The sequence below is a fragment of the Sparus aurata genome, chromosome 13, assembly GCF_900880675.1.
Source record: "Sparus aurata chromosome 13, fSpaAur1.1, whole genome shotgun sequence".
NCBI classification, from domain to species: Eukaryota; Metazoa; Chordata; class Actinopteri; order Spariformes; family Sparidae; genus Sparus; species Sparus aurata.
The window spans coordinates 423,231-449,711 of NC_044199.1; the positions used below are offsets into that span (position 1 = coordinate 423,231).

Sequence of the window (26,481 nt, forward strand, 5' to 3'; positions counted from 1 at the left end):
TTATTATATATTAACACACACACACACACACACACACACACACAACCCTTACCATCTGTCTCGGTCTCTTTTCCCCTCACTGACACGTACACACTCTTTCACACTGTCTGTCTTAACCTCATGTTTCTATGAAAAGCAATATTCCCCACTGCTTTGTGCTGAGAGTTCTGTACTGCTACTGTTCCATTTGCTTTTAAGTGAACTTCATCCAATATTGAAGCCTCGTCCAGTCTCATCTGAGAGGCTGCAGTGGAGCAGCTGTGTGAAATACTTACTTTTTGGGGTAACCCTCTCTCTCTCTCTTGTCTCTCCATCTCATCTCTATTTTTTGCCATCCGTCCTCCTCTCTCTTTCTCTTTCCCTCTCTCTCTGTCGTCCTGTCTCTTTCCCTCCCTTCTTCCCCTCTCTGTCCTTTCTTGCCCTCTCTCTGTGCACTTTCAGGACTACACATTGACGATGTACTTCCAGCAGGCCTGGCGAGACAAGCGGCTGTCGTACTCTGAGATCCCTCTCAACCTGACCTTAGATAACCGGGTGGCTGACCAGCTCTGGGTCCCCGACACCTACTTCCTCAACGACAAGAAGTCGTTTGTTCACGGTGTCACGGTGAAAAATAGAATGATCCGGCTGCACCCGGACGGCACCGTTCTGTACGGCCTAAGGTGAGATTTGTATCTCTTCAAATAACACGTTTGAGCACACAACAAGATCTATGTGTTGATATTTACATGTGAAATCCCTTCATCTGTTGTCAGGTAATATCAAACACACCTGAACTTACCTGGGAGAAAAACAGCAAACTTCCCAGCAGGTTACAGTAATACAACACTGAGTCAATGACTGCTGCGTCGGACTGAGTCAGTAATTAGCTCGTTAGAGCCAGATGAAAAAAAGCACTGATGTGAGGGACAATATTGCCCCCAAGAGAAAATGATGATGTTGATGACCTGAACTTCTTCTGTCCTCATTTACAGGTTGTGCAACTTAACGCTCCTGTGAGGCTCAAATCTTCTGCAGAACCATAAAAAACTGTTTTCAAGTTTTACTGAAATTAATTAAAATTGAAAAATCTAATAGACTCCCACAATAATTACATGTATGTTAATGTTTATGCTGTCCAGCTTCCTGATTGGCCCTTCTATCTGTGCATTAAGCAGTCAGATCCCTAGACAGACAAATTATCTCAAAACAATCAATCCAAGGATTTACACTTTAAAGGTGCACTATGTAGTTTTGGAGATAAATTTAAACTCAGAAAGGTTACATTTATATTTCTGATAAGGTAATATTACAAACTCAGAAATACGTATTTAATTCTATGACTGAATAAACAAGAAGTCCTCAGAGTGTCATCTGGTCCTAAGAATGCTGCTTGAAGCTGGAGAGAGGCCACAAAGAAAACTCCTGCAAATATAATGAGAGCAGTTTGTTCCACCAGAGGCGGACCACATCGTCACACAGCAGCACAACATTTTCAATCACAACATTTCTGCTCATGTTTCCTTCTTAACTTCAAATCACAGCACGCCAAATGAACCGACACCAAACATCCCAGAAAACACGAGCAGGGACCATCACACCGCGGGCTGTGCAGTGTACATTTGCAGGATAGTTTAGGATAATTTGTGGCACATTAAAGGTCCAATTTTAAGAATTCCCAACTTGTCCAATACTGATGCAAAGTGAGACTCAAAAATCTACTTTCTTGGGTGTTAAATGGCTCAAAACCTTTTCTGCAAATGTTATTATGGTGAGTGCAGATGCTGGAGAGGTCCACTGACATTTACAGTCTGTCTTTGGCTTTTGAACCATTCAGCTTCCGGAACAGGTTTGCTTCCTGTTTTTCTCCGTTCCTCCATCATTGCTTAGCTTGATGGTGCCATTGTCAATCAAATACATCCCCTGACACGTCCCTGTAGATGCTGAGAGGAGAAAGACCTTCTATTCTTGCTTTCAATGAGAGAAACTACTCATAATGAATCATATTAACATTACTGTTGACTGAAACAGAGATCGTTAGTTGCGATTTGAGTCGTATTTGGATCGTGGGATGACTGAAACATCCATTTATCTAATCATTCTCCCTAAAACAGAACAATTTCAAAAGGCCTGTGGTTGTAATTGTTGAGGTCTCTTGATGGATGATGGATGATGGATTTCTCAGACAGTGTCAGCTCTCAGCATGCAGCCATTCAAAGCTACAAAGACTCGACTTTGACAAAAACATCAGGTTTGATTTCCGTGTGAACATCCTTCAGGGAGGCCATTCTTGGAATATTTTCCTCAGCTGACTTCTTTTGCATGTTTGATATGTTAATATGACACGTCCCATCTGGTTTCCAGTTGCCAGATACTATCCCCTGTCGGGCAATATAAATTGATTGAGCCATTCCACTGAGTTCCAACCTCTCAAAGTTAACATGATTACAGTGCACTTCTCACACCTCACTGATGCCTCATCAGTTCATTTTGCAAATAGGCCTCTAATGCCCCAACTCGATAAAAAGTTATTGAAAACCATAACGTCTTAATAGCCATCACGGCAGCACATTGGCACCGCTGTGGGAGACTGATATTAAACAGAGAGAGGGGGAAGACAGCGAGACAAAAAAGGAAAGAGAGAGCGCTTTAAAGAGGGATTAGACGGAAACCTTTTCAGTATTGTTCTCTTCGGTCTTCTTCATCAGTGTTGTCCGTCTCCATTACTCATCCACTGACCTGTCACAGTGTTCAGGATGTTTGAGTCTCTTTTACTGCTTCCACGTCAGAAACAGCTCTGCCGACATCCGACAGAAGTTGAATGGAGACCAAATAGTAAGTAGGTACAGTAAGAGTACAGGGGAAGGGAAGGAGAGGGACGAGGAGTGAAATTATTTTGAGAAAGGCAGGAGATAAATAAAGAGACAACTGTAATTACAGCCTACAGAACATACATATGGAGCTCTTTTGCCCTCACAAACACAATCAGTCACATTTTACTTTTTACGTGTTAAGTTCTTGAGTTTGAAAAGAAAGAAGAAAACCTTCCTGAATGATCCTGAATCCATCCTGAACTGACCCACTGCAGGCCTTTTGTTCCAAACAGAAGCACAGCAATCCGATCAGATCCTCAGTGCAAAGAACCTGAACACTCCAATTATGCCGAAGTGAATTATATTCAGATGTTAGAGAATTATGTTTTCTATGATCATTGATATATTTTCTATAATAATAACTTTTCTTCCAGAATCATAGCAGCATTTAACACATTTGCAGACACTTGATTTGATGAAAAGCAAAGCGTAATGCGTCAGAGTACAAAGTCCACACAGCATCCAGCACACAGCCTGACAGAATGTGAAGCGGTCTGATGATGTTGTTGTTTTGAATCTTTTTGAGGTTTATTGCAGTGGGACATAACAACATCCTGGACATATTGTACCCTGAATACTGTCACTCCCCTGGGACATCAACGTGGTACCATAGCAACTTCACTTATATTACGCTTAATAAGACTTTACTCGATCAGTGCGTCAAAGTGTCTCACATCACATCAGAGCACATGCGCTCGTTTCCCGGAACAACAAAAGAAGACACAGCACACAGAAGAAGGCTAGAGCGGCACCAGAACATTCTGACGGTCAGATTATTCTGAAATAGAACTCAAATTATACAAATCATCTCTGTGTCGGGTCATCTGAGTTAAAATGGATGACCTACACTATCAACCAAACCATTTAATCCAATATGCAAATGAAAAATCCATAATCACTTGGAATCTGGGTTTGCACATTCTCCGTTCACTGCAGAAGCTATGATACAAAGTCAGTGCAAATATTACTTTGGATGAAGTGGGATTAGACTGAAACTGGGAAAAGAAATCCATCACCCTTGACACTCAATATCATGTAAGTAGGATGACCAGATTTTTACAAATCCCAAAATGGGTCATGGGATCTTGCGCATGTCCGTGAGTGCATTCAAATCCATGCAGCACATGCAGATACAGCATATTACTGTCCCCTGAAAGCCTAATACAAATTATGTACTTATTTAATTTATTATGCCAATAAATTAGATTAGACCACATGAAACTTTAATGGTCCCTGAGATGAAAATTGGGTTATTGCAGACAGAAGCGTAGCACAAAAATCAGGCGCTTGTATAACAACACGCTCTGTGAGTCCCTCCACACATCCGTCACTGCTAACACTGAAAAGTGTTATAATTGTTATTTTGACATAGAAAACATTCATGTGGGAAACATCTAAACTATAAGCACATATATATTATTATGATATGCTGTAAATCATATTCAGCATCTAAACTCAAAGATAAAGTTTTGTGATTTGTTTGAACATTAAAGGGAAACTCTTCTTTATAAGTCAACAAAGTAGTATGAAGCCTTCTGCGGCTGCACGGGAAGCTGTATGTAATGTGATGCCTCTCAGTAGCTAAATTGCATTGTGGGTAATGTAGGCATCACGTTTTGAACAGCAGTCATCTGGTAACACTGTCGGACTCATGAACCGTTCAAAACAAATTATCAAAATCGTTACAGCACAATCGGATCGCCTTTTCTTTCATTTGACACATTCTTCTTCCTTTTTTAAGCCTGGCGCCTACATTACCCACAATGCACTTTAGCCCCAGAGTGACATCAGTGGTGGAGATCATGTATCGGATCACATGCAGCTTCCTCTGGAGCCACATAAGGTGTTAAAGTACTTTCTTGATATGTGCCGTAAATCTCCACAAGCACTGTAAACACATGGCGATGTGTAAAGTTGGTGGAGTTACCCTTTAAGGCAATAGCTTCAGAACAACTCTCATTTACTTATCAGACGAGAACATTGACTTCACGTGCACTGGGAGCGGAGAGAAAGCCAGGATTAGCATAGATTTGTAAAAGGAATGAAGGACTGTACAAACAGCTAGCGTGGCTCAGTAGAGATCACTAAACAAATCATGTCTCACACAAACAGAAATCTAACGATTGTTATTCAGTCCTTATGTGCTGGAACTGCAGGTGAAAGACAGCCAGGTGTCGTGACTTCCTGTCTCACCGTGAGGCTGCCAGGAAACCACGAAGACGCTGTAGTGAAGTGTTGGGCGTGTGGAGAGTGTGTTATTTATCAAGAGATGTTTACAGCATCTAACTCTTGTGAAAAGTAGGAATGTCTGACTCTGAGGACTGTCTTCCACATTCTGTGACAGCTGAATGAAATCAAAAGGTGCTTTATAAGGAGTGGAAACAACACGTCAGGAAGCAACCTCAGACTAGACAAACTGCGTATTGATTTAAAACTTAAAAAACATGTTTTTAAGATCAGACTTTAAGAAGAGAATGGCACCAGCGCCTCTTCTCTCAGCTGGTCGACAGTGTAGTGCTGCTTATAGCAGCCTGTGCATCACAGTTCACCGTTTCTGCTCTTAGAAACACACTATTCATACTTTAATAAGGAAATTCTGGACACATTATCTGTAAACACAAACAGCCAGATGCATTGTTGAAAAGGGGAATCTTCCCATTGAGGCACTTTATTGGAAATGTAATTGGATGCAGCGAGTCCATCGATGCTGATAATAGAGAACGCTGCACACAGAATGTACAAACAGCTGATGAATATTCACGCACACACTTACTGTATTTGCCATTCAACTTCCAATTCACCCCGCGGTTTCATTATGTCGGCTAAAAGGCAAACAGCTCCATGCTCACATCCTGTTGACATACAAAGTGGCGTTCTCTCTTCACATCGTTCCTAACAGCCCAGCATCGATCTTCAGAACCATTTCAAGGACGTTCTGTAACCAGTGAAGAAACTACAGCAAACAGCAGGAAGTGGATTCAGGAAGTCAGACAGGAATGCAAAAGCAGTTGATAAACAACAAACGTGCGTCTCTGTATTTCTCAGCCGGGTCGACCTGAGACGGCACATTGAAGCCGGTCCTGCCGTTGTTCTTTATCAGGTTATTTGCTGCAGGATCGAGCTGAATGTTGAACCGAGTCGTGTGTTTGTCACTGAGGATTAGTGAGCAGAGGGAGAACGCAGTACGACTGCATGAACAAAGAGCGTCTCTCCCCATTAAGAAGAGAAATGAGCAAGTGCTATCTGACTTTATTAAACGATAACGTGTTGATGAAACATTTTGCCTTCCAACATTAAACCGCAGTGATTCCTGTTGAATATGTGATTAGTGTTACGGCATCCAAGTGATTTGTTTCCGTGGGCATCTCACTCCCTATGTTTTCTTGGTCGGCTGTAGGTGGGAACCAGCTGGCTCCGGGGGACGAGTGCTCTCTGGATGCTGTCATTATCCTAAATATCAAGTAATGTATTTCTGGCACGCAGCACATTCAGTGTCTCTGAATGATACTGATAGAACTCTGCAGGCCATGTAAGAAAGGTGTTAAGATCCTTTATGGAAGCATTACTGGATGTTCCACAGTGTTACAATGACTGCTTTGAATGCAGAAGGTATTTATACCTTATGAAAGGAGCGATAGCTTGGAGTGTGATGAGTCGGGGCGGTTAGAAGGCTATCCAGTGTTTTGTCTGTAACATCTGAATCTGCAGAGTAATAAATAGAATATAAATACAAATAATAAAAATATTCTGTCAAAGAACAGTATACTAAAATTATTTCAAACACAGATGCACAGACGGTGTGACAGCGGTTACTTCCTGCCACATCCTCGTACCTGAACGACTGAAGAAGTCACTCGTCAGCGTCTCCTTGAGTCCTGTCCTCGTGTAATCCATCCACCATCCATCCTTTAAATTATATTATTCTAACCTTTGATGATACATTTACGTGTGGAAGCTTCAAGTAACTAAAGTTATCAAATGTAGTGGCACTGCGAGTGCGATATTTGCCTCTGATAAGCACAGTACTTGAGTAAATGATGTACCACTTGAACAACGCGCATCCGACTCTGGTTAGTGGCGGTGCATCCTGCTCTCAGTCTCAACCTAGCATAAACTCGGTGTTAGCATGGACACGGAGGAGCTGCGATGCAAAACGAGCAGAGAAAATTACCCACGGGATCTGCAAGTTCAGTGAGATGGATATGCTGCCTTTAAGTATTGTCGAGGGCGAAGGTTTTCGAAAACTGATAAACTTATTGGAACCAGCCTATCACGTTCCGTCACGACGTACCATCACCAGACTGATAGAAACTCACTACGAAGAACGGAAGCAAGAGCTGTTAAAAGAATTGAGCACAGCTGAAAAGTTGCTCTTACCACAGACCGCTGGACCGCTTTAACAGCTGAGAGCTACATCACCATCACCTGCCACTACATCAGCGATGACTGGCAAATGAACTCAGCGGTCCTGCTCACAGAAAGCCTACCAGGCCGGCGTACGGCTGACCACCTCGCTGAGAAAATAAATGAGGCTGTAGAGCAATGGAGATTGAAGACTGTGTTATTGCATGCGTTCATGACAACGCAGCCAATACCGTTGCTGCCAACAGTCCCACCAGAGTGAACTGGATTTCCGTTGCCTGCTTTGCACACACACTCCAGCTGGCCATAAATGACGGATTTGCACTGTATCTATATCGGGTAATATCAGCAACTAGCAGCTTTTGAATATAGCCTATAAATAGTACATTTTAATATAAAAATATTAATGATTAATCGAAAATCGATCGCTAAATCGATTGAGACAATTTAATCGAATGCCCATCCCTAACCACAATTGTTGCGATGGACACTTGTGTGAGTGGGATGAGGATCAGTTGACAGCAGTAATAAGTGACCAAGCACATACTCTGTAATTAAATCACTTTAATATAAAGTTATATCTACTTAGTTACTTTCCACTGAGCACGTCTGTTCAGAGTATGTTAGCAGCAGTCCACGCGCTCACTTGGCCTCAGTCCCACTGACTGCTGGAATCCCTTAAGGACACTTGGCCCTGATTTGACCTCACAAGTTTGATCCATTCAGGAAAGGAGTCTCCGAGCACAGTCGGGTGAATGTGGAGGGCCACTGCAGGTGACGCAACATATGGGGCTCAGTCGGTGCGGTTGGCAGTGTCCTCAGGCAGTAACCAAGCAACCGAGGACCAAGACCGAGCAAGAAATGTGGCTGTGCATCATGTAATGGATGGGACAAGTGGCAAAGTATGTGTGGGTAAATGGAGAGCCAGACAGCTGCAAACACAGTCAGGCACTTAGACACACACGCACACACACACACACTCACACACACACACACACATCCACAGTGTGAGGGTTACAGCAACATAACAAACATGTACAGGAGCACAAACACGAGCCTGACCCCACACAGACATGCAGAACCTTTCCTCTCCTCAGTGGTAGTGGAGACTCTGCCAGAGGCTCCTGCTCTCAGTTCTACACCACCGCCTCCGTCTTGACACAGAGATCAGAAAGTTGCCAGAAAGTAACCGGCAATTTACTCCTTGGTTAAACACTTGGAATCCACGGAGCCCCATCACCAGCAGCAAATCCATCAGAGGGAAATAAATGCTGACAAAAGACAGGGGACAAGACAGAAAGACAGAAAAAAGAGAGAAAGAAAGAAAGGAAAGGGGAATACATCTGAACCTCTGGCTCAGACAACCTTTCTGTCTCACTCCAGGGGTGGAAATCCCCTGAGGTGTATGATGTGGAACAGCATTTTATTATTACAACCTCTTTAAACTTCTCTTCTGTTCACTCTGTCCCTCCATGTGGACATGTGTAGAGGCACAATTAGTCATTCCTGGACAACAGAACAGGCCGTCAGTAAAGAAATAAAGATAAGGAGATGTTGTCAGGGTTAGGTAAAAAGAAATCTTTGTGTCTGTTGGCACATTGTTGAAGTTTGTGCTTCAGCCAGTGGACAGTCGTTATTTGACTCAGAGTTCTGTGGATGTTTGTTAATATCTATACTGAAATAACTAATATGTTCTTTTATAGAGTTTTGCTGTGGTTTTTGTTTGACCTCAGATTTACTGCAGATACCACATGGAGTGTTGTGAGCCGGGTGGACGTGGTCCCACCTGTTCACCATACGGTGCCGGCTGTGAGCTCAGGTGCTCGGACACAGATGAGTTACAGGAAGAATTGAACGCCTCGGTGTAGAAAACTGACCACAGCAGCTCAGTGACAGTACCCTCATACTGCTGCATCATCATCTGAAAAGCTTAACAACAAATGATATCACACACAGGGTCTAACATGCAATTTGATGGCTTGCATTTTAGAGAACATTTATATTATGAGATGCAAAGAGATTGGCTGTGCAGTGGCTGCTGGTCTGAATAATGGAATATCGAGAGAGAGACACACACAGGGGTGATTATCTCTGCTGTGTAGCAGAGGATTGGACTCAAGATGAGCCTCTCCTCTGGCACAAATGTATCTATGTTGTCAGGTGTGCCTAGACGATTACCCACCATGCTGTGCTGCTCTGTGGCAACTCCCTCAGTGGGAGTCGAGCTCCTCGCACAAGACCAAAGCCAGGAAAGAATGGCAGCCTATTACTCACAGCCTCGTCCGTATGTTCCCCCCACAAAGTCTGATGGACAACATAACCTTATCTATCGACTCATGCTTGCTCGCTGTTATTATCCCTTATTATCCATCCCTGTCAATTTGTTTTGATAGTGACTGGAAGGATAATGCTGACGTATATGTATATACATAAAACATGATAGGGATAATAAAGGTTATGGCACCTTGGCCACTGCAGTTAGCAGCTGTTATAGAAGCACTTACCTTGCTGGAGCCTGTCAGTGTGCAGAGTGAATTACATTCTTCAGAAATGATTCTTTGAATAATCCAGATTCTTTAAGCTTCAGGATTGAAAGTCGAATTATAAAGGACGTATCTCGTCTTTATCAAATGAATTCATGGTGATGTTTGCAGCAGCTCTTTGAGTAAAGACAGGCTCGGTGTCAGATCCATCAACCTGTTTCAATAACACACATTATTTAAGTTTCACACTTTGATGAGTCGGCTCATTTGGCTGCAGGCCATGATGACAGAACATGAACGTTTTAGTTCAACACATGATGTGTTTTTCTGTTTTAAAATCACAAGCAGTAAGTTATAAGTATGTAATTAAAAACAGAACATAAGGTAACACTTTTCTTGCACGCTACAGGACTGGAATGTAATCAGATTCCCTCTTATCACTGACAGGACTGAAATCCAATTTACCATTTCCCACTTTATGGCACGTTTTTATGTCAGAATTGGATTCTGCCTCAGGGAAAGTCACATAGTGAAGCCTGAGGTGTCACTTTTATGCTGCACTGTGCTTTTACCTAAAGCCTCTGTGTAAGTCTATACAATCACCCTCCGAGCTGTCCTGGTTAAATTGGAGATAATAATCTACAGCCGTATTGATCTTTCCTCTCAGCAGGTTCCATATGCTGAGGTAGTGATGGTGTGTGGCTCTTCAGGTGCAGGAGATTAGACATAGATCCCATTTCAGTCTGTTATATAATCATATAGTTTGTATTTGTCATTTAAATACTTCCTGAGATGAAACTTGTTAAGTCAATGATGACTCTGAGACATATTATAAATGAACAGTGTCGGGATCCACTGGTCCCATGTTGGACATGATGGAGAGAATCTCACATCACATTCAAAGAGGATTTCATTTGCTTATCAATGTGTATGAAACATATTATATTATAGAATGTTGAATCCATTAAACTTGATGGGTGTCTTGAGATGCAGAAGGAAGATAATTTCATCGCCTTACAGTCGACACGTCTCTGTGTTCTGCGTTGTTGTTGAGATGGACTGGAACCTTCTCTTCTGTCTCCAGTGACAGTTTAACGGAGAAGAACTGGAAATATAACAAGTGCTTTGTTTTGGAGTGGAGAAGAACATAAAAGAACCTCCCACGATCTTTATTATTCCTGTATATTCATCTAACACTCGACAGCAATGTTCACAAAGCAGAGCACTGTCAGTCAAATCATATCAGAGAGCTTTGAGTCACTTAAATAAAGTGTATGAATGTATATTTCAGGTTTGTGTGACTGCAGCACTCAGTGGGCCACCACTGGCCTGCCAGATGTTTCTAGCTGAAAACCATTCAAATGTTTCTGAGTGGATGTTCATGATGTTTTATTTTTTCTTCTGGACATATTAGTAGTGGTTAATATTAATACAAGCACTCATTTTGACCTGTAATGTCTCTGGGATGTCACCACGTTGTAAAACACTTTTATCCCACAGCGACATGACATGAATTAGTCAGAGTTCAAAAACTACCTCTGTTATCTCTGGTCTGCTGCTGCCAGCGCCGTCCCAGAGAGTTTGATCCCTGCAGTGACACGCATCTCAGGAGGGGCCTGACAGGAGACCCCACAGGATTATCCAAACAATGCTAAAACTGGGACATAAGGATTAGCTTTGGCCCTGTAATCCCTGATGGAGTTCCCACCACTGCTGCCGCCAGCCCCCAAACCCTCAAACACTCCTTCAGTCACACAAAGAGGTTCTGAGGATAATAAATGGTCACCATGCTTGTGACATGTAGTCATACAGTAACATCAAGTGTCCACAGGATCCGTCATTTCCACACTTCACATTCACTGTTTATCCAAGCAGCTGCGTGATTCATTCTGGCCGGGTCAGGTTGTATTTTTTATTTGATGAATTTGAGGTGAAGGCTACTTTATTCAAACCAGGTGTGCTCAACGTGACCTCCTCTACAAAGTCCCAGAAAAGCACAAAAACTGTTTAAACAATTTAAAACCTGCATCACTTATTTCTCACTGGAAATGTTTGCAGAAATACATTTCAGTGAACTGTTTTCATGATGTAGGAGAACGTTTCCAAACGTATCAGGACATTTTATAACCCCATGGATGGTGTTTTGGAGAGTGTATTGTCTAATAAATAACCTTCTTTTTCTTTTTCTTTATTTCTTTCCTCTCTAAAATGTTGATGTGTACGAACCTTTCTAACCTTCCACAGTGATAAAAACTGAACTGGTAAAGACGAGGCCCCACGGACCGATGGTTAACCCTCCTCACTTACATCTGATAGAAGAGATGCTGGATTTACTTTCATTCCTACTCTGATTCCAAACATCTGATTTGCTGTCTATGAAATTCTACCACAGAGCTGCGAGCTGAACATTCAGCTCCATCATTGTTTCGTGTGTCTGTTTCCAGGATCACCACCACCGCTGCTTGTATGATGGACCTGAGAAGGTATCCACTGGATGAGCAGAACTGCACGCTTGAGATAGAGAGTTGTGAGTAATCCCTTCCTTTCTTTGTTGGTTTCTCTCTTCTGTCATTTATTGATATGTCTTGCACCCTTACACACTGGCATAGCCTCCTCTCAGTCAGCTGTCAGGCAGTATGTGTGACATGGCCGGCGCTGGGCACCAACATTTTATGTTCTACAAGGATTTACCCAGAATTTTAATATTTTCAACCTAATCCTTCCCATCCAATTTACTGTATTTCCCTTGGCAAAAGTGAAAGCATTCTTACCCCCATAAATGTACCTGCAGCTGAGTTTGCTACCGTAGAGAAAATATTCCACTAGTTCAGCTGTTCTTATTGCACAGAAATTGGATTTAAGTAGAATTGTATTTTCCCACCACACTGGCAGACACACGCTGTGACTGTGGGGATTTAGGTAAAATAGATTTAATCAGCCTACACTGTGTTTTGATCCATTTCATCACAGTTCGGTGTGGATGATCCATTACTAACACCCATAGGACTGCTTTGTGTAATGTGCACTGTGCGTGGTGCTGTGGTGATAAATACTGTTAATGCAGTCCGTCACAAGCTGTGGCACCTTCCATTTAACCACTGCACGATCTGATATTACTGCGCTGCTGTCACTATTAATGTTGCTCAAGGGTCATCTTGGAAACTGACCAGTCATGTTGTGATGTCATAGCCTTGCAACTTGTGTGAAAAAGACCAGAAGAATACACACATGGGAGAAAAGACGTGTTTACTGTAGGAAAGAGGCACATTTTAGTTTCCTAAACCAAACAGGGAGAGAAAAGTGCAGAGAAAAGGAAAATAAAAGAGTGAGCTCAGTGTAAAAATAACAGAGAGCATTATAATGTTACGCTCCAAACAGGATCCAAACCTGCTCTCCTGAATTAAAGTCTTATACTGACCCACTCAGCCACGATGGCTTTCCTCAGATGTAGTTTTCATTCCTCTTATCTAAGTTGAAATGATGAACCTAAAAAGAAACGACTGACCTGACCTACAATCCCAAAACATAAGTGTTTGCGAGTGTTGAATAAGACTTTTCTTACAAAGTGAACTTTCATTATGACGTCCTCGGAACAACACCAACACGGCAGAATCAGATGGACCGCAGCTCCACACAGCCGGACCTTCCACCACGGCGCTGCACCGAACCTCAACCTGCTGCAGAACAGAACAATTCTGTGGGTCACAGTATGTTTTTACTAGAACAGAATAAATATTATTGTCCAGCCGAGGCAGGAAAGTTGTCTTTGGTCTCTGCCGAGAAGATATAAACGGCTCTTCACGGCCCCCTCAGTTTTATTTAAGATTTTCCAATGGTTTTATTACCAGTGTAGTTTTAAAAAGTCATACTTCAGAAAAAGTAAAGATATACGTTGTACTTGAGTAAAAGTCTTACAAAGACAATATTTACCTCCAGTGGAGTGGAAGTAATTGAAAAGTGTACTCGTTACATTCTGTCTCTATCATTCCTGTAGTTTCTCCACATTACTTCCATGAACGTCTTTCATCGTTACAACTTCACTGTAGTTCAGGTCCCAACACAGCTGACTGGACTGAAGAAAAGAAGAAACAAAACAAAAATCCTCAGCAGCTTCGTCGCTGCACATTACAGGAGACCTGAAGGCAGCGATGAGGTCGAAGGCTGAGCTCGCCGTTTATTTACCAGCATGGAGAAAATAAAAGTTGTTTGCAAGAGAAGATGATTAAACTTGCAGATAGTTAGTCAGAGCTCAACTGGACAACTAAACAATGCATCTGAATGTTGCTGCCATCCAGAGAAGGACTCACAGTCGTCTGTGTGAGTGAGCTGGACGGCCTGCAGCTGCTGATGGTGAACACAAGGAAATGGAGCATACGGAGCCAAGCAGGCGGTTTGAGAGTTTTTGTGAACTCAAGATTGCAGAGTTATAATGAACACTGACGTTTTGCCAGCAGTGTTCTTGTAGTAGCAGCACCTGCTTTGAGGATTTTCACATTCCCGTTGTTGTTATAAAGATATTATCCTGGAACCTCTGTGATCGCCTTCTCCAGAGATTCTCCCTCCTCTAAATGGAACTGTCTGGATCCAAGGCTAATGATGCACACAGCTCCATATCCACTTTACAGAGTGTGCTGGACCCAGACACAGGCCGTTTGTCCAGCAGCCTGCTGAGTGTGTGAGAGTGTGTTTACAGGAATGCATGAAGGCTCTATTGTACAACAGTCAGCTAATGGACTAGAATGTGTTTTGTTGGTGCATGATGAGCACATAAGGCTCTCCAACTGTACCGCATACTGCACATTACATATTGCATATTGCATATTGCATTCCTTTTAAAAATAGTTTGTTGATAGTTCATATTGAATCAAAACACACACTCTGTCCATCATTGATAGCAAACACGGAGGCCATCTGGGCTCCAGATAGTTCTGTTGGCAGGGGATATATTTTAAGAAATAGAAAACTTCCCTGAGAGAGGAATGTGGAGTCAAGCTGTGGTGGATAAGTGGGAAAGAGATTTGGAGTGGGAGGAGAACCGTTCTGGTGTGTGAGCTGTTCACAGCTGTCCAATTAAACTTGTTTTCTAACAGGTTTGACAAGGTGACCTCAGGCCAGCTTCACCGGCCTCCCTTCTCCTTTACAGATGACGGTCGTTAGTCGGCGTCAGAGCTACTTATCAAATCTCCACTAAAGACACGACATCATGGCCCTTTCCTTCTTCCCGGTCTGATCGTCCCTGACACTTTTCAGCGTGGTAGTTTTCCAGTGACAAAGGGTGCCGCTTGTCTTTAACCCCTCAACAACCTGAGATTAGTCACCACCGCCCTGATGACCTGCTCACATCACAGGCGTGTGACAGGATGTTCCTCAGGTCTCTGAGATAAGAAACATGGATTTGGCAAACACTTTATGTTTGGCGAAGCCTACAGTGATATTTACCCTCACTGATTTCCCCAAAGATATACATTCTTTTAACACTTCAGCATTAAGGGTTTGTTTACCCAAATCCAAAAAGGGTTTGTGGCAAGGCACAATCTATTTGTTGACACATATTTAAATATTAAAATCTAAAAAGAAAGAAAATCTGAGGCACTCTTCAGGCAAAAAGGTTAAAAAGGTTTTTTCAGGACGGCTTTTTTCATGCTGATTTCAAACCCACGCAGCGACACAAACTGCCGTCAGCACAGAGAACTTTGAATTATTCTGTTTCTGAACGTCTGTGTTCTCTATCATCACATTTACTGTTAGCTTCCTTCTTTCTGATAATGTTCAAATCTTTCTAGAATGTTTAATTTATATATTTTGGCCGACACCTGAATTAAAATTAATAAAAAGAACAATATCCCACTTACAGCCATTTTCAACCCACAGTGTAAACTTTGTAATACCAAAATGTTCAAGTATTATATGATGAGATAATTCCATTTAAAAGATGCAGCCATGCATGAAATGATGATAAATTGAGGTGTGTCATATTTACATCCCGTCTGTCATCAGCTCTCTGCATCACTCTCAACACTTCACATTCATCTTTGACTCATGGTGACGTGTGAACCGGGTCACAGTCAGGTCACCTCCACACTGACCTCCGACATTTCATCAGTCATTTCTCATTCTTGAGTCAAAAGCATGACACCCTAAATTTAGCATTCTTACTCATACAGACCATCTGTCTGCTCTGCTGGTAACAAAAAGGAAAGAAAGAAGGGAAACATTTTCTGCCGCTCGTCTCCAGTTAAAGACTCATTTTCTGGTTCTTAAATTTAGAAACATGGCTGCTGCACATCAGGTCACAGACCAGGGAGAGATTAAAAACCCATCAGAACAGAAATGTGTTGGTACTGTCATTGACAGGGTGACCTTCACGCTGACACTACAGGACTGCTCACTTTTCATCTAAAGCTTCTTAAGAGCAAAAACAGCCTAATAAGATTTAATTGGAAAAAGCTTCTGGTACGATGATGCAGCGTGTCGCTGCTCTGCCACCTCTGACTGTGCACGACCATTTAAACTTGTTGGAACGCGGCTCAGGCGGGATGGTGGACAGAGTGACTGAAGGAGACATGTTGCTGTTTATAAAGGCCTTCACCTCAAACACACATCATCCTCTGTTCATCTGTTGACAGGCTTGTTTAACACTCACTGGCTGGGGAGCAGTGATTGCAGCTATGTGTGTGCTTACATTAGATGTGGTGTTAAATAAGTGAGCTTGTCTCTTCATGGCCTCTCGGAGCAGCAGCATGCACGAGATCTCTGCTGGTTTGGACTGTCTCGTGTTGCCTTCAGTGACTCCACTTATTGGGTTGAATAGTTTATTTTTGAGTTATTTCTCACTGTCCTGGTCTCTACTCGTGCTTCCATCCCTCTTTTTCTGTCCCGTCCCGTCTCTTCGAATGTTCTCTGTTGGCTTCTTTCCAGTCAGTGTTGTTGCTCCAAGTGACGTGTTGAATTAAAGGTACAGTAAGTGAATAAATACCACAAACAGGTCTCAGGCCAGACAGGATGTTAAAGCTGCACTGAGTGTGGAGAGAGCAGCGTCAGGTCGACACTGCAGTCAAACCTCAAAGCACACAGATACTGACCGTGTACAGCATGTTTGAAATGAATGAGAGTGAAAGGAAGGGAAAATAGAAAAGCCGATTCTTACAGCGGTCGGGATGGAGGCGTGTAAATGATTCATCCTGGATAGCCTGCAGAGTTTTCCCTCCCTGCCTGTGACTGATGATTTGGTAGATTCACAAATTGCTTACCCATATTTGGATTGCAAGAATATTAAATAAAGAATGAGTTAGATTAACAAATGATTCTATAAACAGTGTGTGATCTAACGCCTGGCTGACTGGGGTCTGCAGTTTGTGTTCTGTGTCTTTACAACCATCAACTTGGTTTATTTTGATGATGACTAATCATAACCAAGTAGTTTTAGTTAGCAAAAATAAACCGGACCTTTACTATAGAAGTGTTCGAACATGCAAACCCTCATATAAATGAATATTGGTCAATTTGGAGGATGCTGAAACCTCATTTAAAGAGCTGTACGTGTTGTTCGGCAGAGCAAACTTACCGTGGATGTTGTTGGAAGCAGCAGGACTCGATACATCGAGGTGGCATTTATCAAAGAGAAAGAAGGAAACCGAGGAAACAAACAGGTCCTGGCAAGTTGAATATAAATATCTTAAGCTGAAGAAGAAAACACACAACAAACAAAGCTCAGCAAGCTGCCACCTGCTCCCCCACCGCCGACCGCTGACAGGCGTTTTAATCTTCTCAGCCTCACTTAACTGGAACCAACCACCTGCTCAGGTAACCGCAGGGATTTCACCGCTGACATCACTATTTACTTATGGGCACGCACTTACATCCATGAGTGCACCGACTTTAAAAGAAAGTCGTTTTACTGCAGAGCAGTTTTACCACTCATCCTACAACTTAAAGAGTCCCTGTGGGGTTTTTCTACACAAACATAAGTCACATATATACAGAATGTGAAAGTGTTCCTCTCTGTAACGAGTCTGATACTTTCCTTTCTCATAAAACACTCACAAAGCTGATTTTTGTATGTATTTATAATTCAGCATTATTAAATCCACGTTGACCAGCCTTCTCTTCTGGATATTGGGAAACCATTAGTGTGCACCCCGCTGTTGAGTGCATGCATGTTTGTCTGTCTGCGTGCTCAAGACAAGCAGATACCAACACGCTGTCATACCTAACGACTGATTAGCTCTACTCTACGTGACATCATCACATTACTGTAGCGTGCCAGTGGCAGGCGTACCAAACCTTTGTTGTACGTTTGGTTTCGTTGGTTTGGTTTGGTTTAGGCACTAAAACTGCTTAGTTTGGGAAAACATCCTGGTTTGACTTGAAGTAACTATGTTGCATAAATTACTCCAGTAACAAACGTACCTACGTTACGTATAAAGCTTCAGTTTTGTACCAGATGTCATTTAAATATTTTAGTAAGTTATGATAAAAGACAACAGCGGTCTGCAGGCTGAATGTCCTGTGTTGACTTGACCAACAATGACCTCCCTGACATCCTCCCTGTGCAGACTTCTCCCTATTTATACTGAGGGACTTCACTTGACTTCCTCCTTTGCTGCCGTAATAATTACTATGGCCACCAGAGGTCACCATCTGATAGAAAATAGTCAACCTATTTGGTAATTTTTCAGATGATGGGAACCTACAAAATATCTCTCTGGCACTACAAACTCCCCAGTGAACCGTCTGACAGTAAAGATGACACAGAAATTAGTTCTCTTACCCAAATACTGTCAAATGCAGCTCACGCCGGCACAGTAAAGTTGGTCCCTTCATCGAGTCATAACAGGGTTTAATAAGACCGGAGGTATGCATTTATGTCTCAAGATATGTCCTGGACCAAGATAGTGATAGAAAACACAGAATAAGGTCAGAGTATGGAAAGACAAATTCTGCATGTGAGGAAGGAAATCTCCCTCCTCGCTCCTGGTTTATCATCCGGAGAGAGACAGTGTGTTGACTCGTGGCTCATAACTCAGCTTTGTGTTAGCTTATCTATAAACAGAGGCCATAACTAAGATAGATACAGGTGATAAAACTCACTGCACTCTGGATATGAATACAATGTGTTGTGGAAGATGAGGAAAATATTGCCTTGTTGCTGACAGCCGTCTGCGGTCTGTACTGCTGCTGTGACTTCATAACTAGAAGACGCTGCAGGTGCTGGCTGGTTTCTATTAGGAGGCAAAACTCAACGTTCATACCGCGTTGCCTTAAATCTCTCATTCAGCTGGACTGGATAAGGGTTGGGTTTCTAATGCAGGCACGTCACCCTGCATTTGTTTTGTTACTACTTGCTCAGCATCTCCATAATGCATGTGTAATCCAGGACTAGTAGGCCACATACGGTTTCACCTCAGTGCAGGGAAATACCATGCTTTGCATTATTGAACAGGGTTAAACCCCAGATGTTCTGGGTCAATGTTACGGCAATGCAGTTTACCTTGTACAATATATACGGTGCTTTATAGTAGCTATAGTACATTCACAGGAAGTTGTAGTAGAAGATATAAGATTGACTTCACGAGTACAGCAGCTGTGCACCTTTTCAATAAATCATAACAGGAGTAGAATCACTCAGCCATTAAACTCTGAATACTACCACTGATGCACTTTCTTCCCTGATTGGCTGCTTTAGCCTGAGTATAGGTGTGACTGTAGACGGCTCTTTAGGAGAAATGAAGGCAAAATTGGATTCACTGCAACATTCCGAGCCTCAGAAATGCTGGAACAGATAAGGACATGCCTGTTTATTTCCGTATATGCTCAGAGAGGAGAGTAAAACGTGCATGACGTCGGTTATTTCACACAGTTGCGGTGCACTCACAATGAAACTATCATTTCATTACAGCACTTCTATCCAGTAATAGTTACATTTTCTGCACCAGCGATCCACATCATACGGACGGAGCCACTTCCCCTGTCTATCTCCTCTCTTGCTATCTGTGCCCGTCAGAGCCCATTTTTAGAAACTTGCCCACATCCTCTGGGGTGTGAACGGTTCCTTACACATGAGCTTACACAGCTTATTTATTTAACTTTATCTTCAGATGTTCTGTCCCAGTCCAGGCAGGCAGTTGGCTGCAGATCGCTGTGTACCGCAAAAGTTTGAAGACGTTTTTTAATTGGACACCAGGAATAACATTAAAGTCGCTTTGAAGTGCGTGGAATCAAAAATTCATCTGAGACATATTTAAGAGTGGAGAAGCTTCCGCAGCTCACAGGGGAGCGGAGAGGAGCGATTTGATGGTTTTTGCGTGTTCATGCAATCATGTATGTGTTATCATGTTATCATGCATGTGTTTGCCTGCTTCTATGAACATGTGTTGTACTGATGCACCGCAAATTGTAAACATTGCAATCCTCAAAATAATTTCTCATTAGAGAGTGTCGTCACATCGGCAATATTGTTTATTACAGTAAAACCTGTGGTCGTTTCAAGGTTTTTATTACAGGTGTGATGTTTTACAGCCCCATTCAGAAGTTTAAAAAAGATCTTTGTTATTCATGATTATGTTTTGCCCAAAGCAATATCAAAGCCAGTGTTTTATCTCCCTCCAAAATCCTTCTTTGCCCATTAAAACAAATCAACTGAGACATTATTTCATAAGCTTGATAAAAGGCCTGGAGTCAGATTTGGTCAGGGAGATATGCCAGAGTCCCAGTTAAATAGCTTTAGTATTGTATTGCTATCTCCTCTGATGCTATCGTGAACAATTTCATTTATTTTTGGCCTGCCGACGCTTCCAGACTTTAGAATCCATGAGAGAAGTCTTTGTGCTCGTGTAAAATACAGATTTCCAAATTCATATTTTTTGTCCTGAAAGGAAGAATTTGCATCTCATGCCGCTGAGGAATCAAGGAACTCATTTCCTCTCTCATAGTTAATAGATGTGCTGTGGACTAACAGTGTCTGCTCTGTGATCTAATATGTCTTTATTTCTATTCCATTTTTCACTTTCACTGCCGTCACTCCTTTCAGTTAATTTCTTGCAGGATGATAATCAGGACGATCTTTCTGTGTCAAACTGTGATGTAAGAATGTTAGCAGGGGAGCAAAGTGACGCAGAATCGTAAAGTCAGCCTCACTGAAGTAGAAACAATGGAGTTAAGTGGACTGGGTAGCTGAACAATCGATAATATGAGGATCGGATCGAATCAGTGACTCGAATGTGAGCACAGTTCGCACAAAAGCATTCACTCTACTTTACTGAAAGATCTGGAGTGTCTTGTTGTGTGATTGCAGTTTCGTGTGGTGTAAATAATCTTGGTAGTCATTAAAGTGCTGGTGGAGCTGACAGTATAGTTTGTTCTTCTATGTGCATTCATTGTAGAGCCTCTCCTGGAAACACTCTCTAAAATTGTTAAAGGTTAGGTCATGTTTTGTCTGAAATACCTGTTTTGGTCGCCACAAGCATGGTTGTTGAAGCTGAACATTTTCGGACCTCCCGTCAGAAATATCAGTTGTTCATCACCACTCACACAACTGGAGATTGTCCCGAGCTCACTGATGCTGAGACGTCGGTCCCACACACAAAATATCTGCTGGTTTCACAGATGTTAAAACACAGTCTTGAACAGTGGTCAGTGGCTTGGCAGTTTTCTTGACTGTGACTCCGCCCCCTCCACCTCACAATATGAGGGTCAGGTCATTAACATGTTGTCCTATTTGAATGTGATATGACACATTTTGTAAGGTACGTAGCCTGTGACACGGCAGAAACACAATCTGCATGCTGCATCCCGAGAAGCTGACATTTCTGCTCTCGTGTTGTGCAGAACAGAAAGGGTTCATCCTCGAGGGAGAATGATTGCTGTACGTTTCATGACTCGCTCCCTCACAGTGAGATTTATCCTGCGTACGAGGGGAAACGTGACCCTGGTGGTGGCTCAGAATCAGAGGGTCACCAATAAAAATGAGCCTCTTGTCTCCGGCGGTGATAAGCTCGGACTGAACTTTTTACATTTTGAATTTCAAGTAGAGGAGGTTATTCAGTCACAGTTTGATCATTTCAGAAATGTATCCAAAATTAAGTTATTCCTGTCTGCCCCTGACCTGACCTGCCTTTATTTCATCCCATCCCGACTAATATAATTTCCTTATACTCTGCACTTAGTAGAGAAGCACTTAATCAGCTGCAGTTGGTTCAAAATGCAGTTGCCAGGCCTTTTACTGGAACGGAGAGAAGAGAACACATTAATCTCATTTTACCATCCCTCCTTTGGCTGCTTATTGCCTCTGGAATACATTTTGAGATTTCTATTGATTACATCTTACGCAAGGTGATGATGATGATGATGATGATGATGATGATGATGTGATCTGACTTCCCAAACTGTACGATGTTTAGTTTTGAGAGAAAAGAAAGGCAGTATACAAGAGTCAAGAGAAACAAGAGATGTCAGAGTGTGAGGGTGTTGAAAGCAGCCACTGAAGTCTGCTTTAATAATTCAGAGCAACTAAATAGGTCACACAAGTATTAATTAAGCAGAGCAGGGTGTGGGGGAGGGAGACGAAGAAGAGGGGAAAGATGGACACGGAAGAGTCGTTATGACAGGGAATGAACTGAGAGGAGAGACGGAGAGGAGTGTAATCAAATGGAAAAAGCGCTGAGATAAAAACGGAACAAGTTAGAGAAGGTGAGAGGGAGAAGAGGAGAGCGGAGGAGGAAGGAGGAGGAAGGAGGAGGAAGGAGGTATCGTATATCAGCTCAGTGTGTGTGCAGTAATCAATGAAGCAGCGTGAGAGATCCCCTGTAAACTCTGCTGTTAAACATGCTTTCATTCCTCATCCAGCCTCCCACACACACACACACACACACACACACACACACACTTCACATAATACTCATACAAACATGTCAATTCACTTTCTAGCTGCTAAATCTCCCCGTCATCAACATTTCAGAGGAGTAACGGCCGCACTGTAATGCAAAAAGAGAGTCATCCTCCACGAATGCCATCAAATAATTAAGTCACGCAAACTCAACTTACATGCACACAAATCCCCGATGTAGCGAACACGCAGCCGGAACAACTGCTGCTGACGTCACAAGTGATTATTATGTTGCATGTTGAGTTCCTCAAAAATCAAAAACAATCCGTAGTATTGTTTAATCCATCTCCTGCTGTTACCTAAAGTCCAGACAGCAGATACACATGCACATCAGTTATCTGATGTTATGTAAGACTGCTATATTCAGTTGTTTGTCTTGAGGCAGCAGAATGGTTTTACAAGTCTTGGCCTCTTGACTCTCAGCTGAACAAGTTTACACTTGGACACACTTGTCATGATGAGCTGTCAGAGCTGTGAGAGAACTTAGCGCTGCTAGCTCGCTGTGTGCAAAATATAGCATCCTAACTGTGTTGCACTATGAGAGTATTAGCTTTGTGTCACGACCCCTTCACAGGCCTCAATACTGCTCTACTATAGCAGCCACTGTTTATCTTTATGATGGCTTCATACTGTTGAAAGTGGAATCAGAGGTTGACATGGTAATATTAAATGTTTTACTTACTTATTGCTATTTTAAAGGGACACTGTGTATTGTTGGAGAAGGAATTCAAACTCTTTACATTATTTTTGAGGTAATAATGCAAACTTACTTTTTCTATAACTGAATAAACAAGCAAAAAAAAAAACTTTGAGCACTAAATGAAGTAATTTGTTGAAAGTCTTGCTAAACAGTGCAGTCAGTGAGTTCTCACAGGCCTTTCAACTCGACCGCCCGCCGTTCTAACTGCCTGAGCTCTGCTGGTGTTCTTGCGTCCACGTCTCGTCTCTGCTGTGACCTCAGAACCTCACAGAGCTCCAGACGGTGCTTTAGTTTCTGAAAGAGGTCTGTGAGCATTTCTCTGTGAGTCGAGCGTTTCGATACTTTCACAGTAATTATATAGAGCCTAGAACTGCTTAATAATCAGAGAAGACATGGAAGTCTCACTTTGTATAATATAGAGCCTTTGATTAAGCTTCCCAATGTTTTAGCTCGGCTTTTTAAGAAAGTGCCTCACCCATCTGTCTCCTGTCTGTCCTCGTCTCCTCACTCCCGTCCTCTCCTCTCTCTGAGACCACAGTGCTCTTCTGCCCTGAAGTCAGCAGACATGACAACTGCACCAGAGCAGACAGGAGGCAGTTGATTATGCAAGAGCCAACTTTCATGGTCTAATGAAGATTTCTCCTTTTTTAACAGTACTTGTCTTCAGCTATAACCACAGAGCGCCGTGTTACTCAATCATTTATCGCTCCTGCCCACTGGCCGCTTTGCTGTCCATGTCTCCACTGATTCGGCCAGAATGAGAGTAAAAGACCGAGTTGATTTGGTTCAGATTAATATTAATGGACATGCTTCGTGTCCCTTTGCAGATTTTACTGGGTTTTAGTGATGAAAGTGGATGCCAAGCTTGGTTATTTAATCATCCTTGCTCGAGGTAATTAATAATTGAGTGTCTAATGGGACAAAACATAATAAAGTTGACTCATACAGTATAAATTTAGTCCATATATGAGGGCTTCCCTCAGCTGCTATGTGGAATGTTATGTCCTCAACTTTGATTTCATAATTTATAGTTTTAACAGGCTTTTTCATAATTGAGTCATTGTCAGGAATACAGCACCAAGACATCGTGTGTCTCAGTCATGGGAACCTCAGACGCAGCTGAGGAGAACTTAAAGACGGCGTGGAGCTGCCAAACGATTCAAACTGTAGCTGTACGGGGGAACTCAATCTGAACTGAGTGAGAGCTGATGAATAAAGGTTTTAGAAAAAATGTAAAAAGTCACCAGCAAATGTCAGTCAAGAGCAGTGAGTAGACGTGCATATAAACTAATAGTCATTGTAATAATTATAAACTGCTGGTGCTGAAACTTTTCCAAGCACACAAACGTTTGTAACCACTAACAGTAATTAACATGAACACTTAATTACCTGTTGACTTTAGATTTTCATCATCAGTTACTAAAAGTTTCCATGATGACTAGTTTAGTTAATAGTTTTAACTATAAAACCTTTGAATCACTCACATCAATGCCAGAGTCCGTTCATCCTCACCAGGTTTGCACGTCTGTGTAAATGCAAATAGAAGACAAGAAAACATATTCACACTGTAGATAGAGACAAAATGTTAGTATGATGAAAGTCATCGTTCCTCCTGGATAACATCACTTTTTAGACCAATGAATGACTGTCGGCTGTCCGCACTATGGAAACATAATCAAGTGATGAATGAAGTGGACTGCAGGGGATCCAGATGGGACCTGATTATGAACATGTATACAGACTGTTAACAATCCTCAGTAACTCCTGTTCTCTGTGTCAGATGGTTACACTACAGATGACATCGAGTTCTACTGGCGAGGAGGAGACAATGCTGTGACGGGGGTGGACAAGATCGAGCTGCCGCAGTTCTCCATCGTGGATCATAAGCTCATCTCCAAGAATGTCGTCTTCTCCACAGGTAACGGCACCGAACGGGCTGAACGCACCAGTCACACGGTCATAAAGGAGAGCAATTACCGCCAGAGTGAGTTGAGTACCAGCACGACATAATGCGATCCAGTATCACCAGGTCTAAAAGTAGACTGTAAGTTAAAGCACGTATCTTTGTTCAAACACGCACACTTAACTTTTATGACGTCGCCTTTATTTCCATTAAAACAGGCCTTTTAATTATTTTCTGTCTCATATGGTTATTTTGTGTCATTATCATTCTGCCGCTGCAAAGAGGGCAACATATTGACTCATTTCATTGCTTGCACTTAATGACATGAAAATAGCATCCGCTCATATCCAGAAATGCAAAATGTTATGTAAATGTACGAACCTGCAAACAAACCTCGGAATGAAACGGCGTCCTGGGAGACAGAAGACACCATGACTTATTTAACAGCAATAAACAAAAAGAATGCTGTCTGATGCAATGAAATATTCATCTCCTCTGCATCTCCATATTCATGAATATGTCATCCAGGCAACAAATGTAAGCGGGACATGCTGAATGTAGTTTCCTGTATTGATTGAGAGCAGGACGTAGAGACTCCAGCCAATGAGAGCGCTCGTTCTATCTGCAGGGGTCACACAATACACACAACACTATTGATACCAGAATGCTTCCTGATGAATGCACAGTGTTTGTGTGTGTGTCTGGTGTTTGTGTGTGTGTGTGTGTTTGTTGTCCATTGTGTGTGTCCCTGCAGTGCTCCTTGTTTCATTACAAAGACGTGGTCGACGGGGGGATTCCCTTGTAACGTGCTGCCTGTTGTGGTACGATGGAGCGACCTGGGGGTCACTCAGAGATGCAAACGTCAGCACAAGCGTCCGGGCATTTATCCAACACAAGTGTCATGTTTTACTCCAAGGATGCACAATGTCACTGTTGTTCTTATGAATAATGAATATTCGGCGCTCTACCTCAGTCCAGTCGCTCTCCAGCCAAGTCGTTTCCTCTCTGCATGAAGAAATAATTCAGTGATTCTCTCGTCGGCTCGTGCTCGGTCGAGCTAACTGACATAGCAGATCTAAGTGGTGAAATGCCGCGAGGAGCTGCGGCTGGTGGATTGTTGGTGCTTTCATTAAACAGGCTTAATCTTCCTCCCTCGCCCCTCATCTGTTACTTCATGACTTTCCAATAATAAACTGTATATCTGCAGTGTGTTCTGGCTCTATGTGGCGCGGTGCCGCTCTCCATTCAGTTGTTATGGGACGCAAACCAAAATACAACCGAGTCCCTAAGGAGAGAAA

General features: G+C 42.5%; 1 protein-coding gene across 1 annotated transcript in view; it reads left to right on the plus strand.

Moving 5' to 3' along the window:
• Positions 1–26,481, plus strand: part of gabrb2b (gamma-aminobutyric acid type A receptor subunit beta2b) — a 61,520-nt gene that overhangs the window by 29,744 nt on the left and 5,295 nt on the right. Inside the window, exons 4-6 of the mRNA XM_030438287.1 lie at positions 442–662; positions 12,142–12,224; positions 25,061–25,198. Of these exons, the coding sequence (XP_030294147.1) occupies positions 442–662; positions 12,142–12,224; positions 25,061–25,198 (442 nt within the window). The remainder of the gene's footprint in view (positions 1–441; positions 663–12,141; positions 12,225–25,060; positions 25,199–26,481) is intronic.